The sequence below is a fragment of the Molossus molossus genome, unplaced genomic scaffold, assembly GCF_014108415.1.
Source record: "Molossus molossus isolate mMolMol1 unplaced genomic scaffold, mMolMol1.p scaffold_m16_p_1, whole genome shotgun sequence".
Lineage (NCBI taxonomy): Eukaryota > Metazoa > Chordata > Mammalia > Chiroptera > Molossidae > Molossus > Molossus molossus.
In genome coordinates, this window is record NW_023425344.1 from 136770061 (window position 1) to 136788854 (window position 18794).

Here is an 18794-nt window from a genome sequence, read left to right on the forward strand (position 1 = left end):
CCCACAGATTTTGTGTTGTTGTGTGTTTATTTTCATTGGTTTCCAGGAAGTTTTAAATTTCTTCCTTGATTTTCATGTAACCCATTTGATCTTAAATAATGTGCTATTTAGCCTCCATATTTTCAAATATCTTTGCATGTTCTTGTTGCAATTAATTTCTAGTTTCATACCATTGTTATCTGACAAGATGCTTGATGTGATTTTAATCTTCTTGAACTTTTAGAGACTTAGTTTGTGTCCTACCATGTGGTCTGTCTTTGAGAATGTTCCACATGCACTTGAGAAGAATGTGAATTCTGCACTTTTAGGGTGTAAATCTTTGTAGATATCTATTAAATCCATTTGGTCCAGTACTTCATGTAGAGTCTCTGTTTGCTTATTAATTTTTTTTATCTAGATGATCTATCCAGTGATGTCAGTGAGGAGCTGAAGTCCCCTGCTATGATTGTATTGGTGCCGATTTCTTCTTTGAAGTCTTCCAGAAGATTTTTAATATATTGGGTGCATATATGTTTATCAAGGTTATATCTTCCTGTTGAATAGATCTTTTCAATATTATGTAGTGGCCTTCTTTGTTTCTAGTTATGGCCTTCATTTTGAAATCTAATTTATCAGATATGATTATTGCTACATCAGCTTTTTTTTTTTTTTTTTTTTTTTCTGTTTGCTTGGTAAATTTTTTTCCATCCCTTTACTTTCAACCTATGTGAGTCTTTTGTTGTGAAGTGGGTCTCTTGTAAACAACATATATATGAATCATGCTTTCTTATGCAATCACCTACTTTGTGTCTTTTTATCAGAACATTCAGTCCATTTACATTTATGGTGATTATTAATATGTACTTATTTGTTGCCATTTTTGTTCAGTGTGGTTATATTTTGCTTCCTATTTCTTCTAATTTCAGCAGTCCTTTTAACATTTCTTGTAGTACTGGTTTGGTGTTAATACGTATGTTTTCTTTGCCTTTTTTTGTCTGGGAAGCTCTTTATTTCACCATCTAATTTGAATGATAGCCTTGCTGGATAGAGTAATCTTGGATTCAGATCCTTGTTTTTCATGACCTTCATTACTTCATACCGCTCCCTTCTGGCCTGTAGTGTTTCTGTTGAGAAGTCAGATGATAGCCTTAGGGGGTTCCTTTGTAGGTAACCTGATGCTTATCTCTTGCTACCTTTAGGATTCTCTCTTTGTCTTTAATTTTTGGCGTTTTAATTACTATGTGTCTTGCTGTGTGCCTGTTTGGGTTCTTCTTACTTGGGTCTCTCTGTGATTCTTGAACTTTAACGCCTTTCTTCCTTCACCAAGTTAGGGAAGTTTTCTGTCACTGCTTCTTCATATGTATTTTCTTACCCTTGTTTATTTTCTTCCTCAGGGAATCCTATGATGTGTATGTTATTATGTTTCCAGTTCTCCCTCAGTTTCCTTAAGCTGTCTTCCTGTTATTTAATTATTATTTCCTTTTGGTTTTCTGATTAGTTGATTTTTTCTACCATGTCTTCTGATTCACTCATCCAGGCCTCAGCTTCCTCTACTCTTCTGGTTAGTCTTTCCAATGTGTTCTTTATTTCTGCTATGTCATTCTTTATTTCCACATGGTTGATTTTCAGTGTTTCTATATCTTTACTCATGGTGTTGATGTCCAAATTCATGCTGTTCAATTTTCTCAAGATCATGGCTCTGAACTCTACCTCTAATAACCCTTTTTTCTGATACATGCTTCTAGTGTGAACCAAACCCGGGACTCTCTGGTCCCAGGCTGATGCTCCAACCACTGAGCCAAACCGGCCTGGGCCCTCTGATAAACTCTTAACTGCATTTCATTTATCTCATCTTCAGTAGAGTTCTCTTGTTCTTTCATTTGGGATTTGTTTCTTTGTTTCAACATTTTGCCTTTCTCAGTGGTTTTTTTTTTTTTTTTTTTTTTTTTTTTAAGTTCTTTAAGTTGTGAGGTTAGATAGTCAATGAAAAATTTTTTTTATTTCTTATTTCTTGTTGCTTTATTAAAGCAAATTTTCCCTTTGGGTGTTGGTGGCTTGCTGTTTGGGGCTCCCTACACAGCGTTTGGATGAGTGTGGGAGGACCCACGTTAAACACCCCTGTCAATTCTTACTTTCCTGGTTAGATTTACAAGCCCAGGAAAGGTTCAGTTATCCTCTAGCTTTTTGCCTGAAGGTGATTATTCTCAGTTACTCAGGGCCTTGAGTTGTAGTCCTCAGCTGCATGAAAAGCTTCTGCCAGCTATGTATTCTTAATTTTTCTATAGATAGAATCAAAGGCATATAAAATTTCATAGGATTAAGGAATCTTAGCAATTAATTAATCTACCTGTGTTCAACATTCTGGCCCAGTGGAGGTTCACATAGAGAATCTGAAACTCAAATTAAAGTGATTCATGTGGATATAAAAAGTGGTACAAATGAGACGTAAATTCACATATCCAAGCCCAATACTCTTCTTTATCATCCTGTATGTGAGTGTTTTAATAATGAAAAATGAGGAGAGGGTCAAGTGAATGCAGTGCAAAGAGAGTACGAATGGAAATTTCAGGGGAATCCCAAAGTTTCAAAACAAATAACACTGGGCTGAGATAGGAGTGAGAGTTTTGCAAAAAAAAGATCAGAATATTGAGGTTTATCACAAGTTAAAGCTAAGTTATAAGAAGGAAGACCACAGGACATTGGCAGTTGTCTAGAAAGGCAGATTAATATAAGGGGTGCAAGGGAGTCATGAAGAGGTTGCTGCTCATTTGTTTGTTGTTTGAAATGGAGGAACTAGCAGAATTCATAACTTCTGTAGAAAGATACTAAAATAATTTGAGCCACTGGAAAGATACATTTCATTGCAAACAAGCCTGTGATATCATCTACCTGAACCACAACTTACAGAGTGGGCTTAGGTCTCAAATCCTAGCAGACCAAAGAGTACTGAACTACATAGGTCTATGGCCCAAGGCAGGTGGCTCTTCAACTCTACTTCTTTTCCCAATTAGGTGATGTCCTTCCCATATATAGGGGGCATTGCGCTGACCAAATAGTGTGGGAGTTGGATAGTTGGTAACATGTTTATGTTAGAAACGGATGGCTGAGACTTATTTTCCAGGAGCAGGGCAATAGACAGCTCCTCCCCTTGGGCATTTGAGCATATTCTTGTTTCAGGAGGCTGTGACTTCATTAGCTGAATATTTAAAGGTTAGAGACTGCCATGGAGCCTGCAGAAAAGTGATCTGGGAGTGGGAATGTGAACAATCTCTACATTGTTCTTTGACATTGGAACATTTAACTTTCATCCATTTCAGGGAACTTCCTGTGTAGCTTTAGGGTAAATAGAAGGAGTAGATTTACCCTAATAAGTGGTTTCTATGCTAAAGACCCAAGACAGTCATAGATTAATCTTTGAATCAGGGACAGACTGTGGGAAAGAGACCATGTATCTTTCTACCAGACTTTTTCTAGCTCAAGTAACAAAAGTTATGTCAGCCATTAATTGGATTTTGGGTTCAGCCTTCAGAACTTTTGGTAAAAACAAGTTCATCTCAAGCTGTGCCAATATGTCAGCTGCCGCTTTCTTATGGCAACTTAGAATGTGTCTTCAATAACTAGTTCATTGTTGGGAGAGGTGGTGGCAGAAATAGATAATTAAAGGTTTTATTAAACTGAAGCAATTGTAATTATATCAAGAAACTTCATTTAATATGCAGTTAGCTGATCTTTCATTTAAAATTTTTGTTGCTTTCTTAAAGCAATGAACTCACTCATTTTTGTTGTATATTTTTACTTCAAGGCCTACAACACAGCGTGAAAACTCCAAGGTAAAGTACTCTCTTGTGAAAGTAGTTTTTCTGCTCTGAATTTAGTTTTGTGTAGCACTTACTCTTAAAATTGAGTAGTGGCCTACCTATTATTGCTTTATGTTTATAATGGAAATTTGTGTTTTCTATCATATGATCTCTTTGATATGAAATTTTCAGAATAAATGAATATATAGAGACTGATACCAGATAAGTGGATGCCAGAAACCATGGTAACAGGAATGGGGAATGACTATATTGTGGGACTGGGATTGTCTTTGTGATGCTGAAATATTTTGGGACTAGGCAGGGTAATCATTGCACAACAGTGTAAATGTACCAAATGCTACTAAGTTTTTCCCTTAAAAATGGCTAATGTTGGTTTGGCTCAGCAGTTAGAGTGTCAGCCAGCAGACCAAAGGGTCATGGGTTCAATTCCAGGTCAAGAGCAAATATCTGGGCTGCAGGTTCAATCACTGACCCCAGTTGGGATAGTGCTGGAGGCAACCAGTCAATGTGTCTCTCTCACATGGATGTTTTTCTATCTCTCTCTCCCTCCCACCTTCCTTTGTCTCTTGTTAAAGGTTTTGTTTTCAGTTCAATTTTGTGTGATATAAATATTGCTACTTCAGCTTTTTTTGTTTGTTTGCATATGCATGAAATATGTTTTTGCATTCCTTCCAATCTGTGTGTATCTTTCATTCTGAGATGGGTGTCCTGTAGACAGCACGTGTGAGGGTCTTGTTTTCTTATCCATTCATGTACTCTATGTCCTTTGATTAAATTATTTAAGCCATTTACTTTTAAAGTGATTCTTTATTTGTTTTGTTTTTGTTATCCTCACCCGAGGACATTTTTCCTTTTTTTTTTTTTTTTTTTTTTTTTTTGTTCAGGTAGAGAGGGAGGGAGAGAGAGGAACAGAGAGAGAGAGAAACATCGACGTGAAAGGGACACATCGAGTGGCTGCCACCCGCACGACCGACCAGGGCCGGGGACCAAACTGCAACCGAGGTACGCGCCCTTAGCGGGAACCGAACCCGAGAGAGAAACATCGACGTGAAAGGGACACATCGAGTGGCTGCCACCCGCACGACCGACCAGGGCCGGGGACCAAACTGCAACCGAGGTACGCGCCCTTAGCGGGAACCGAACCCGAGAGAGAAACATCGACGTGAAAGGGACACATCGAGTGGCTGCCACCCGCACGACCGAGCGTCGGCCTGCGGTCCTGAGAGACCCGGGTTCGGTTCCCGCTAAGGGCGCGTACCTCGGTTGCAGTTTGGTCCCCGGCCCTGGTCGGTCGTGCGGGTGGCAGCCACTCGATGTGTCCCTTTCACGTCGATGTTTCTCTCTCTCTCTGTTCCTCCCACTCTATCTGTACAAAAATTGGAAAAATGTCCTCGGGTGAGGATTTAAAAAAAAATAAAGTGATTCTTGATAGGTATACATTTATGCCATTTTATTTTTTATAATTATGTTCCCTCCTTTTCATTTTTTTTTCTTTATATAAAGGTCCTTTAACATTACTTGTAATGCTAGTTTAGCGTGCCTGGAAAGCTCTTAATTTCTTCTTCAATTTTAAATGATAGCCCTTCTGGGTAGAGTAGTCTTGAGTGTAGGCCCTCCTTTTATATCACTTTCAATATGTTGTGCCAATCCCTTCTGGCATTAAATATTTCTGTTGAGAAAGCATCTGACAGTCTGATAAGAGTTTCCTTGTAGGTAACTTTTTCTCTTGCTGCTTTTAAGATTCCTGCTTTGTCTTTACCCTTTGCCATTGCAGTTATGATGTGTCTTGGTGTTGGCCTCTTTGGTTTATTTTGTTTGGTGCTCTCTCTGCTGTGCTTGTGTGTCTTTTCTCTTCACCAGGATAGGGAACTTTTCAGACATTATGATTATAAGTTTTTAATTTTTACTCTCTTCTTCTTCTTCTGGAACCTCCATGATATGGATGTTGCTATGCTTCAAGTTGTCCCAGAAGTCCCTTAAACTGTTTATTTTTTTTTAATATTATTTTTCTGCTTTAATTGGGTATTTTCTGCTACCTTGTCATCTAAATCAATGACTCAGTTCTCTACTACATATAATCTGCTGCTGATTCCTTCAAGTGTATTCTTTACTTCTGATTGGTTCTTATTTATAATTTCTTTGTATTTTTTTATACTTGCTCTCTCTTTGTTAAAATTGTCACTATGTTTCTTGTGCATTGTTAGAACCATTGCTTTGAACTCTGTATCTGGTAGATAGATATCTTGCCTCCATTTCATTTAGTTCTTTTTCTGGGATTTTCTCTTGTTCTTTCATTTGAAACATGTTTCTTGTCTCCCCATTTTGACTGCCCCTCTGCATTTTTTCCTGTGTGTCAGGTACATTTGCTATGCCTTCCAGTCTTGGTAGGATGGCCTCATGTAGTTGGTTTCTTCTGGGGCTCAGGGTGTGTATTATGTGAACCCTGCTTTAGTAGAATCTTGATTGTTGTTGGCCTGTTCATGGAAGTGGTTGACCACTAGATTGGCCATCAGCATTGATCCCAACCTCAGAGTACAAGCTACTGTACGAAGACTGACCTATGTTGGGTAACTTACACAAACATGTTCTAGTGCCTGCTGAGATCTCCATGTGAGTATTCTGCTTATAAAGCAAATTGGGTTATCCTCTGAAGACTCCCACTGGGTGTGTTGGATCTGGGGCCTCTTGGGAGAGACTCTGGTGCAAGTCAATGTCAGAAAATGCCTGTGACTGGCCCTGGGCTATCTGTGTGGAACTATAAATTGATCCAGTGTTTGTGGTTGCTTCTTCTGGGCCTGGATGTGCCTGGGAGGAGCCAAGCTGCACACCAATACCTCCTTTAACCAGCACTGAGCACAAGGGCAGGTGAGCAAAAGGCCCTAGTCACTCAGAGATCTACTTCCACCTGCTGGCTTCTGCTGGGCTCAGTCAGTGAAAAAGCTTCAGGCAGTATGCATGTTTCCTGAGGTAAGGTGCCAGTGAGTCACCAGGCAGGTGTGAGTGATGTTCACCACATTGATACAGATTTCAAACTCAGCTTCATTTCTGGGTATGAACCCACTCAGCAAAAGTCCCAGGGTACACAAATGCCAGCTACCAACCAATAGGTACCCACTGACCTTTTTGGAAGGGTGAGGCCTCAGAGAGTCATCAGGGTAAGGCCAGCAGAGTTTATCAGTCCCCAGAAGACAACGATTTGTCCATGTGAAGAGAGCTCTCTGAACAGGAACGGTGGATCCAATCTGACCTGCAAGGGAAATATGAGCCCTTCCCCAAGCCACAGCCTCCTGACCCCCCACCCCCACCCTGAGTCTGCCTGGACCTTTACAACTGATTCCTTTGCAGGGTGTGAGCTGTCAAGGCAGCAACATGGAATTAGGATGGTGGGGCTAGAGCATTCTCCATTCTGATGCTCTGTCGAGGGGAGTGCTCAACCCAGGAAAGATGGCATCTGTGGGCAGTGTGGGAGAGCTACTCAGCACAGAGAGGGAACCCTGGAGGCTGTCCCTTCAGCTCTTTCCCCAGGAACACATAGGACAATCTCTCCTTATAAGACTGCAGTTCATTCCTAACTGCCCTTTTTTCATAGGCCCAGAGTGAGTGACAGGAATGAGACAAGAGGGCTCCTGGGTTTCTAGCAGACTCCAGTCTGTCCCTGGCAAACAGAATTCCTGCTGATTTTTGCAGCCAAACTTTATGTGGGTTTGTTTTATTTACTCTTGTGTTCCGGACTGTGTATTTCAGCCTGGGGTTTGAAACCCCACACTCCTGAGGCGGGGTCTTTGCAGCTGAGATAGCTCTCAATCACCATGTGTGGGTGCAGGACCAGCCCTTTTTGCATCTTGGTCCCTCCTACCAGCTGTGGCTTCTTCTATAAATCCTTGGTCATAAGACATGTGTTTAGCTAGCCTTAGGTTAGTTATTCAGGTTGGTAGTTGTAATTCCAGTTTGGTCCTGGGAGGAGGTGAATGTAACTTTCACCTACTTGGCTTCCATCTTGGATTCTTTCCCACCGCCACCTCCACACCAACTTTTTTTAATGCACTGTAGGGACTTACTATTTAAGATATGATGAGGTGAAATAATGTAAGTGAGGAAGACTTTTTGACATTAAAATTCATCTACTAATTGATTTTTGGTAGATTTAACATCTAATAAGTTGTTCAGTACAAACAGTGACAAAATTAGGTGTGAGGGTCCCTGTTTTTCTTTTTGTTTAGACCAAGGCAAGTTATTTTTAATGCCTTAATTACAATCTAGTGATTTGAGAGTAGCTATACATAGAATGAGAAGTCTAATGGTTAAATTTTGATTCTGTTCTAATTTTTTCTTTGTCTATACTTGATTACTTAAGGATCAAGTTATTTCACAAACATATTGCCAGACAGAAAAGACATCTGAAAATCAAAGAATGCAAATTAGGCTTCCACGTTTGCATCTGGAAAAAATGTCTCCAGAATCAGAAATGAATAGGGAATGTGACAGTGATGATATGTCTACATATTCAGGATATCCTTCTGTGCAAAAGTATGAGAAAATGTGGATCAAACAAAGCAAATTAGAACAGAGGAAGAATTTACAACTTATGCCAAATGAGTTAAAGCAGAAGTTTGGTGAAATTTGTAAAAAATACAAAGTTGCTGCTTGCCCTGAGGAAGAGCCACTACGTGATAAGTCTAAAGAAGGACCAAGCTTAAGACAAATACCTTCTAATTTGACAAATAATATACTTGATTGTGAAGAAAAAGATGCATTTGGAATGTCTGTCTCTGCAGTATTCCAAACATCTCCTGAACGAGAAGAGCCCACTCTTGAAAATATTTCTCCATCTCATTCATACTGTGGATCCTCAACAGATGCTCCCTGCTCATTTTCTAAGCTATGTTCAAGAGAAAAGATATTACTTTCTGAAAATAAGCACAAATCAGACACTGAACAAGTTTTTAACAAAAGCGAGGAGAGGTTTTATAATGATGCAGAAAATAAAGTAAGGAACCCAGCAGTTACATTTGAAATGAAAGAATACCAAGGGTTTGGTATGCAGATGACAAAAAATATGAACCCAAATACCACTAACTGGAAATTAGGCATCAGACATACACCTCAGTCTCGTGTTCTGAAAAGCCCTTTTGATTTGTGGCTGCCACACTGCAATCATATAAAAAACACAGTTCAAATAAAAAAGCATGCTATTTCTGCAGTTACAAATACTTATAAGGAAACAAAGCCAAATGCAGACTTGTTCCAGAAGCCATTATTTATAGACAATTGCAGTGCTAGTAACTGTAAAAGCATGAAATATGGGATAGAAGACATGAGTTCCTCTCCACCCTACAGTGACAGAACACCTAACATGTATGCAAATAAAAAGTTGCAGCAAGATATACAGAGGTTTCAGAATGAGATAGACATGTTCAAACTAGAGCTCCTGGCTTTGAAAAAAGAGCAACTTCAACTTCAGAAACAGGTAGAGTTTCACTTGCTGCTACTCTTTGTCAATTATCTGACACATCCTGATTTTCTGCTTCTGAAAAACATTTCTGTGAAACATGGTGTTGTCTATATATGTTATTATGTGTATAAATAGATTATTTCTGTCATCCAAATAATAGGAACTTAGGAAAACCTTCTCATGTTTGGTTTTTAATTCAGTCTCTCTGTCACTCTTCCTTATTAATGGGGAAACTAATTTAGCTATGTATCATGTAACTTCTCTGAACGTGAGAAAAACATAAAGGAAATTGCTTTAAAAATGTAATAAACACTAGTATGTTTTTTTTAAGTCATTGACTTAAATATAAATTGCATTCCATTAATCATAAAATGGAAAGAAGCCATGACTGAGAGAAGGGATATACACAAATATCCCAGCTAAGCTCATTTATTTTTGTGTTTCCCTGTGTGCAGTCTTCTGTGCTTTACCGAAAGCCCTGGAGCTAGAATTCTATCATGACCCCTTTGTTTTTTATTTATTTATTTTATTTCACTTTTCAATTACAGTTTACATTCAATATTACATTAGTTTCATGTCTACAGCATTGTGGTGAGATAATCATATACTGTACAAAGCAGTACCCCTGATTTCAAGTACCCACTGGGCACTGTATGTAATTATTAAAAGACTGTTGAGATATCTTTAATAACAAACATATATACTTACACATATATTATTGTTATCATCACTCTAAGATGTTTTTGTTGAATCAAAACTTTATATCATGTTGTTTAAGTATGGTATGGCCATAGAAAAGAACAAAATCTTATTTGAGACAGCAGGGATGGACCTAAGGGGTATTATGCTAACTGCAATAAGTCAGACAGAACAAGATAAACACTGTAATTTCACTTATATGTGGAGTGTAAAGAGTAAAATAGACTAACAAACAAAATTAAAACAAACTCATAGACACCAGAGATCAGATTGATGGTTGCCAGAGGCACATTTGGGAGAGTGGGTGAAAACCGTAAAGGGATTAAGAAGTACAAATTGGGAGTCACAAAGTAGTCATGGGATGTAAAGTACAGCATGGGAAATAATAGTCAGTAGTATTGTAATATATATATGTAGTGCCAAGTTAGTACTTGAAATATCGGAGGGATCACTGTGTAAAGTATATGAATGCCTACTGCCTATGCTGCACACCTGAAACCAATACAGAATAACAGTAAATGTAAATTGTAATCTGTTGAAAATGTTTTAAAAGATGGAATACCTTCCAAAATAAAAGCATGTTAAATTTTGACATGTAAGATTTTTATCATACAGGTTACATAAATTGTGATAAAATCAGTATCTCTAAAAGAGAAAACTGGGTTTTGAGGTGTATTGACTCTTAAAGATAGAAAAAACTTGAGATATTATTCTCCTTTAAAAGAAAATTGGATGAGTTTTCCCATTATCTAAAGCATAAAATTATTTTGCAAAAGTCATAGTGAATTTATCTGATTGATGAATATTCTGTTCATTTATCTGACTCGACATTATAGAATTGTACCATCTCATATGTTGCCATAATGTGCTAGTGATGCATCTGTAGGAATATTGGACAGATCATTTCACCTTGGTTTTATTCCCATTATCAGTAAAAATGGGGCTAAAGTAAATAATTACTTCTACATCCTCTAGCTATAAAACTCTATTGTTATTGTACGTGAAATTTGGGGAGCATTACTCATTTTCCAGTATTATACATTAACAATTCATCAGGTTTACTCTGCTCCTTTGTTGTGGTAAATTTTGGTTCCTATATTTTAAGAATACCATCATCATGTTTTTGACACCCTCAAAATTCTTAAAGAAAAAGAGTTGTAAAAGGCAATGGGGACGATTTTAGCCATCATACTGGAGGTGAGGGAGATGAGGATGGGGATGTAGGGCTTATAGTTCTCATGGCCTTCCCGATTCTTCATGCCCCCTGGAAAGGAAAGGGACAGGACTGTGATGGAGAGGCTAGGGTGCCCCCTCTCGGATTGCCACTGGTCCTACTTGCATTGTGGACACAGGATTCTAACTAGAAGGGTCCCTGGTCTGCTGGGCATGATGAACAAATACCCACAGAATGTTAAAAAATCAAAACAAACAGAAAAACTTTGGATCTGACACTCATTGACCAGTATCATCTAAATGTTGTCTAAACGACTCCACTTTCTAAAGCTCGTTCTGAAACCACCCAAGTGTGGAGTTTTGTGTGAAAATCACAGGGTCAGGGCACCTGCTGTGCACTGCTCCAGGCCTGGTGGACCTGGGGATGCAGTGACCACATGCAGCTCCTCAGACACGCTCGGTCACACTCGTTCATGGAGCTGAGGCCAGAGCCTAGCACACGGGCCCGAAGGAGGAGATGCTGCTGTGCTAACCCTGCCAAGGCAGTGGCTTTCATAGACCCTGACGGGGTGAGCTGAGACCCCTACTGTGCCCTCTGGGCAGGCGTGTGCAGGTGTGTGCATGTTCACACATGGGTGTGTGTGCCAGATATGACATGCTCTGGCACCAGCTGTCCCTCTGTTCACTGCCCATCCCAGTGTGACTCCGACTGGAAACATTTGAGCCCAGCACCTTTCTAAGGGGGTGGTGTGGCCACTGGGGGTCTCACTGTTTGCATGTGGCCAGGTGCTAAATGACCAAATATGTGTCATCTACCTTTGGATGACAGATCATGTCCGACTGGTGATACCTCCGCCTGTGTTTTGTATCCAAACTACATTTTCAGTGAGTGTTGTCATGTAAATTTGGGACATGAGAAAAGTTTCAAATAAAGTGGACTGGATTTAGAAGAAGAAAAAAAGGCAGTGAGGGAAAAAATAGCTTTGTGCAGAAACAGGAAAGCTCCCCATTTGTTCCTGAAGAACAATGTTACATCCTCTAAATCTGGTCCTATAGTGCATAAGCCAGGTGGGAAAACAGAGGACAAATTCTGTGTCTTTGACTTTTTATTCCTCTGTCTCTGCTAGACCAGTGGGGGAGGGCGAGGAGGGGGAATGGTAGGTAGCAGAGTGGATGTGGTGTGAATAAGAGCACAGCACTCAGAAAACCCTTTTTGAAATCATGGCAAATTCTGCTTCTTAAGCAGAAATGAGGCAGAATCTACAACCATTTCAAAAACCTGCCATAATAAAATTAAAGAAAGCACAAAAATATTTTTATTAATTCAAGTTATGGCAGTTAAAGTAAGAGCCAAATGATAAAATTAATGAAAACACAAAAGGTCTTTTTAATTAATAAAGTAATTGTATCTTGAATATCACACTTTCATCAAAGGTTGAAGAAGAAAACGAGAAACAGAAAATTAGTAAAATGAAGGTAACCAAAGACATAAATAAAGTTGCTGGTGATGACAGCAATGGATTAATTAAGCAAAGAGATTGCAAACAAGCTGATGACCAGCAATTTCCTATTATGAAAAAAGGTGATTCTGATAGGTAAGCCTATAGCAATATTTAACAGTAGGTAATTGTTATTTTTCTACAAAACAGATTCAAAATTGAGCTGATATTCATGAGGCCTTTTCATGGGGTCTTTTAATTGTATTTGTGAATTCATTATTTTATATCTGATTTGGCATTTTTTTAAACCATGTTGGTGCCACAGGTATGCAATTTAAAAAACTTTTAAGCATTACAAAAATATTTTGTAATCATTATGAAAGGATTGAAAACTACAACTAAACAAGAAAATTAGGTCATCCATGATCATGCCACGTAGCTACAAAGTCAAAAGATGTATCTATACTCACGGATTCTAACTTCTCTTCCTCTTCCTCGCACTCTTGAACCTACTCTAGTAATTTTCAGTCCCACCTCTTTTCCAAAATTGTTTTCTGTGTTACTAGTGATTTTCACTTTAATACACCAGACATAATTTCTTAGAACTTGTTTTACATAACCTGTCATCAATATTTGACCAATGGAAAACTCTCTCTGTTTTCACTTGGCTTTCAGGACTTTGAATTTTCAAAGAGGGAAACATACTTACCTCGTTTCCCCTCTGCCTCTCTGGTTTGTCCTTTTTCCTTTGGTTTGTTTGTCTCCATTTCCCACCTTTTACACATTTCAGTGTCCCAGGATTCAGTTCTTGATCTTTTTTCCTCATTCCTTTTACTAATGTGTATATACTCGTGATCTTTATATTTATATCTCCAGACTAGATCTCTCTCCTTAATTTCAGACCTATATATCAAACTGTCTACTAGATGACTCTTTTTGGATAGCTCTTGGGTGTTGCAGACTTTAGATGTCCAAAATTGAGCCACTGATACCCTTTCTCACACCTGCCCTTCACATAGTCTTTCCTGTTTGAGTTAATGACAACTGTTCCAATTGCTGTGCCAAAAACTTGGTGTCATCCTCGACCCCTGTCTTTCACTGTCTCTTGCACCTCACATCTAATCTGTCAGCATATCTTGTCAGGTTACCTTCAAAATACACCCAGAAGCCAATCACATCTTCCCGGACCAAGCCACTATTATCTGCTGTATAGATTAGTGTAAGAGGTGACTATTGGTTCTCTTTTTTTTCCCCCCTTTCTTCTTTCCTTCTTTCCCTCTTTCCTTCTTTCCCTCTTTCTTTCCTTCTTTCCTTCCTTCCTTCCTCCCTCCCTCCCTCCCTCCCTCCCTCCCTCCCTCCCTCCCTCCCTTCCTTCCTTCCTTCCTTCCTTCCTTCCTTCCTTCCTTCCCTCCCTCCCTTCTTCCCTCCCTCCCTTCTCTCTTCCTTCCTTCCTTCTTCTTTCCTTCCTTCTTTCCTTCCCCTTTCTCTTCCTCCCTTTCTCTCTTCCTTCTCTTTTTACTTATTCTCCATCAAGTCTACCCTTTTGATCAATTCTAAACACAGTGGACCTATTAAAAGATAAGTCATATTATTTTGTTCCTCTGCTCATACCTTCTAATTGCCTGCTTCCCTCAGAATACATGCCAGATGCTTCCTAATACCCATAATCTGTGCATCTCAGATCTCTGCCTCTGACTTCAATTTCTATTTTCTATCTCTTTCAAACTGTTCCATTGACACTAAATTTTTTACTATTCCTTAAACACTCCAGGCATACTTCTGTACCTGCTGTTGATTCGATCTGCAATGCTTTCCCCTCAGGTAGCTTCATGGCACACTTTTTTTTTATTCCTTTAGTTCTTGACTTACAAGCTACTTTTTGGCCAGCCTAAGATTTTTCCCATCCCTCCCCTCACAGTACATCAAAATATTATTTACTTCTCTGCTTTATTTTGTCTTCTCTAACATGCTGTATGTTTGGTCCATCTAGTTTATTGTTATTGTGTGCTTACTTCACTCTCATGACTAGGATCTTTGTGTGTTCACTGTCATACAGCCTCAGTGCCTAGAAAAGGGCCTAAGATACAGTACTGCACAAATATTTACTCAGTGAATGGATTTGACCTACTATGTTATTTTAAACATGCTAATTCTCACTTTAACATAAAACAAGTTTGATGTGGAAACATTCTGACAATTATGTAATTATGTGCATTTTAAATATTCTATTTGGCTTTTTCTAAGAAGCTCTGTTTTTCCATTTGGGGAACAAAGTCCCATATAGTACTTACTATTTTATAATTGATATTTCTAGTAGTTTTAATTATGGCAAAATGGATCAAAGAAATAACAAGCTTTATTTAAATTTTATTAAGAAATAGAAAATATAATAGTGGTAAGTTATTCTAGGCCTTGAACAACATTTTGCAAAGGTTAATGAGTCCTCGATATCTGAAATAAAAAGACAAAGTTGAAGTGTGTTGTAGGAGAAGTGTGTTGTAGTTGAAGTCTGTAGTAGGAGAGCTATGCAGATCACGCACAGCCTTTTCTCACACTGCAGCCGGCTCCTCTTCTCCATGGAGTCAGGACAAATGGGGTTTGAGGACTAGTGGACTTTCAGAGGGAAGGTGGGAAGACATCATCTGAAGCAGCATGGTTCATCGGATGAGACAAGTGTTGATTGGTTGGCAGTCTGAGGCACGTTTATTCAAATAAGATTGTCTCTGATTTGCTTTTCTTTCAGAAGGAACTGGGTGACATTGCTTGATTGGTGAGTGAGGCCTGCGGTCACTTATTGAATAAACACATTCAAAGCCAAATCTAGTGGCTTCTTGATTCTACATTCTCTTTCAAGTTCCTAAAACCCCTGGTTGTTATGTGTCTAATCTTTGTGCTCACATTCTGTTCCCTACGTAGAACAGCTTTCTCTTCTATTTTTTTCCTGGTGATTTCCTCTGTTTATTTTACATTTTTCTTACAAATTGTCTTTGTGTTCACTTAAAACTTTTCATATGTCAACTCTTAAATATCACATTGTATTAAACTTGTATATCTGTCTTTAAAGCAAGGGATGTGCACCTGTCCGTGTGGCTCAGTGGTTGAGCATAGACACATGCACCAAGTGGTTGACAGTTCAATTCCCAGTCAGGGCAAATGCCCAGGTTATGGGCCCGATCCCCCGTGGGGGGCATGCAGGAGGTGACCAATTGATGTACTCTCTCATCGATGTTTCTATCTCTCCCTTCCTCTCTCTCTAAAATCAATAAAGAAAAAAATTTTAAGGAGATTTTAAAATATATATTTTTAAATAAAATAAAGCAAGGGATGAGCATATTTTGCATGTGGTTGGTATTTTTTAACTTTTTTGTGAATTAATAAGAAGATGGGTAAGAGTTGGAATTTACAAATTTTTTAATTCTTTTTTTTAGTATGATTTATTGATATTTTAGAGATAGAGGTAGCAAGAGAGAGATAGAAACATCTATGTGAGAGAGAAACATCAATTGGCTGCCTCCCTACTGGGGATCAAGCCCACAACCCATCATGTGCTCTGACTGGGAATTGAACTGGGATTTCTCAATCCACGGAATGGCACTCAATCCACTGAGCCACATCGGCCAGGTATTGTTTACATTCTTTATCCATAGTATTATTAGAAAACATACGTTTTTTATAGACTTTTAAAAACCTAGCAGTTATGCCTCACAAACTGCTAGTAAAGAAATATGAAAGTGAAAAATGAACGTCAGAAGAGCTTGTGATTGCACCAATGCTTGAGAAGGCTGATTCACTAACTGGTGGTCTACTTCAAGTGACTGATAACAGCATTTTAAGTGAAAAAGATCAAAATGGTAAAAGGGGGAATCTATATGTTTTTTATTTCTATGTAATGGAGTATTTGTAGTGATTACTTTTACTGGAAATAAAATAGCATAATGTAGTATACAGGCCAAGGCAAGAAAATACTCAACTGTATTGAATGCTGTTGAAAGGTTAAGTTGAGGACAAGTGACTCTGACAAAGCGCATTTTTTTAAAGATTTTTTTTCTTTATTGACAGGGAGAGAGAGATAGAAACATCAGTGAGAGAGAACATTGATTGGCTGCCTCCTGCATGCCCCCCACTGGGGATCAGGCCCACACCCTGGGCAGGCGCCCTGGCCAGGAATCAAACTAGTGACCTCTTGGTGCATGGATCCATGCTCAGTTACTGAGCCACACTGGCCAGGCACAAAAAGCATATTTAATCAATAGTTGCCATAGAAGCCAGACTGCAGTGAATAATGTAAACAACACCTTAGTGAATTTTTACTGGGAAAGGCAATAGAGAAATGGATGATGACAAAAGACTAATGTAGAGTTCAAGGGAGTTTAATTTTTTATTTTAAGATGGGAGCTTCTAGAGCATGTTTGTATGTTGTTAGAAAACATCCAGGAGAGAAAAACTTGTTTATTGAATTTAAGTTTATTTGCATTTTTAAGTATTTGAAAGCTGGTTGATTGCATTACATTCTTTTTTTTTTTTTTTTTTTTTTGGTATGTGCCCCTAGCAGGAACCAAACCTGGGACTCTCTGGTCCACAGGCTGACACTCCAATTGCTGAGCCAAACCGGCCAGGGCTGTATTACATTGTATTTTAAAGATTATAGTAAACTAATTGTCCATAGTATTTCTATAATGCATAATTTTATGGTAAGAAGTTGTTCATTCAGAATCATTTGCAGAGTGAATATTGTCATATACCGAATATACAGATAATTACTTAAAAGTCATACTATCATAGATTTTTAAAAATTATATAATAATGAATATATAAACATTGAGACCATACTGAATAGAATTTCATCATTTCTTAATGACTCTAGACATTACAGTGCCTTTGACAGTATCTTCCTAAATAGTAGTTATAAGGTACTCTAAAATATTAGCATATATTAAATTAAGAGTTTTATCGGTTCTGGAAAAAGAGGAAGATTTTATTTATGTACAATACAAAGTTAAACTAGTCAACTATCACAGATTACTACTTTTGTATTATAAAGTTCTAAAGTATAAATAGCATGCCTTCTGTAACAAAGGTGTCATTGACACATGCTGTGTGCTCAGTAAGTGTAGGGCCAAGGCATGAATAAACAGTTGAATGGATGATTGAATACTGGTTGATGAATTTGTTTAGAAAAAGCAAACCCTTAATTTATTAAAAGAATAATTCAATGCCTAGTTGTAAAATTTTCTTATTTTAAAAATATGCATAAGTTTCAGAAATTATTGTTTGTAACTAGAAATGGAATGATAATATAGATGTATATGCTATCATAGTACTTAAAAACACTTAAAAATAAATATTACTTTCAAGACACATTGTGAAACACTTATTTTGAAGCCAGATTTCCTGGGTTTAAGGTGTCTGCTTCTGGCTTAGGCAAGTAACTTAGGCTTTCTGTGCCTCGTTTTCTTGCTTTGTAAGATACTGAATAGATTGCCTACTTCCAGCATTTGTGGGAGAATTTAAATGCCCTTAAAACATGTGAACTGCTTATAATAATGCATTGTAGTTGCATGCTAAGTCCTCAAAAATGAATATCATGTTTATTAAAAATGAGTTTCCTTCATTTTAGGACTTAAATCATACTTTTCAAATAGGTTTTAGTAAAAGTTGTTTTTATTGAAAATGACAAAATACAAAATAAAACAAAAACTTAATGCAAATAACAATCAATGTACTTTTCTTTCTGCTTTGATTCTCAGCTTGAAATTTAACTCTTTGTATTAATATTATTAGTAACATACTTTCTTTGTCCCTTAATGTTAGTTAAACTTTTCATTTATTGTTTAATTCTTCTTACAAAAAAATTAGTTATAAATGAAGAAATTTTATATACAAAACAATAGCTTTAAATATTCTTTGTATTTTAAGCATTTAATATTTGTCTGAAAAGAATTGTTTGATTTCTTTACTTTTTTTTTTTTTTTAGGTCTTTAAAGGAAATATCTTATGAAGAGTATAAGGTATATAAAATATTTTCAAAAAATATTATTTGTAGTAAAAAATTACATTAAAAAAGATATAGTGAAAAAATAGAAAATTTTTTGTTGTAAAGACATTTACTTTGAAAAGTAATTTAGAAACTCAAGTTATTAATATAGGTACATTTTTTATAAAAATGTTGTTTTTAAAGAATAGCTATGTTTTTGCTTTTTTGAAAAGGTGTACACCTAGTATATATTAGAAATA

At 37.6% G+C, this 18794-nt stretch overlaps 1 protein-coding gene across 1 annotated transcript in view; it reads left to right on the forward strand.

Moving 5' to 3' along the window:
• The window catches only part of LOC118641131 (ankyrin repeat domain-containing protein 26-like), a 36171-nt gene that overhangs the window by 11923 nt on the left and 5454 nt on the right, over positions 1 to 18794 (forward strand). Inside the window, exons 5-8 of the mRNA XM_036278219.1 lie at positions 3782 to 3809; positions 8152 to 9264; positions 12556 to 12716; positions 18535 to 18568. Coding sequence (XP_036134112.1) covers positions 3782 to 3809; positions 8152 to 9264; positions 12556 to 12716; positions 18535 to 18568 — 1336 coding nt within the window. The remainder of the gene's footprint in view (positions 1 to 3781; positions 3810 to 8151; positions 9265 to 12555; positions 12717 to 18534; positions 18569 to 18794) is intronic.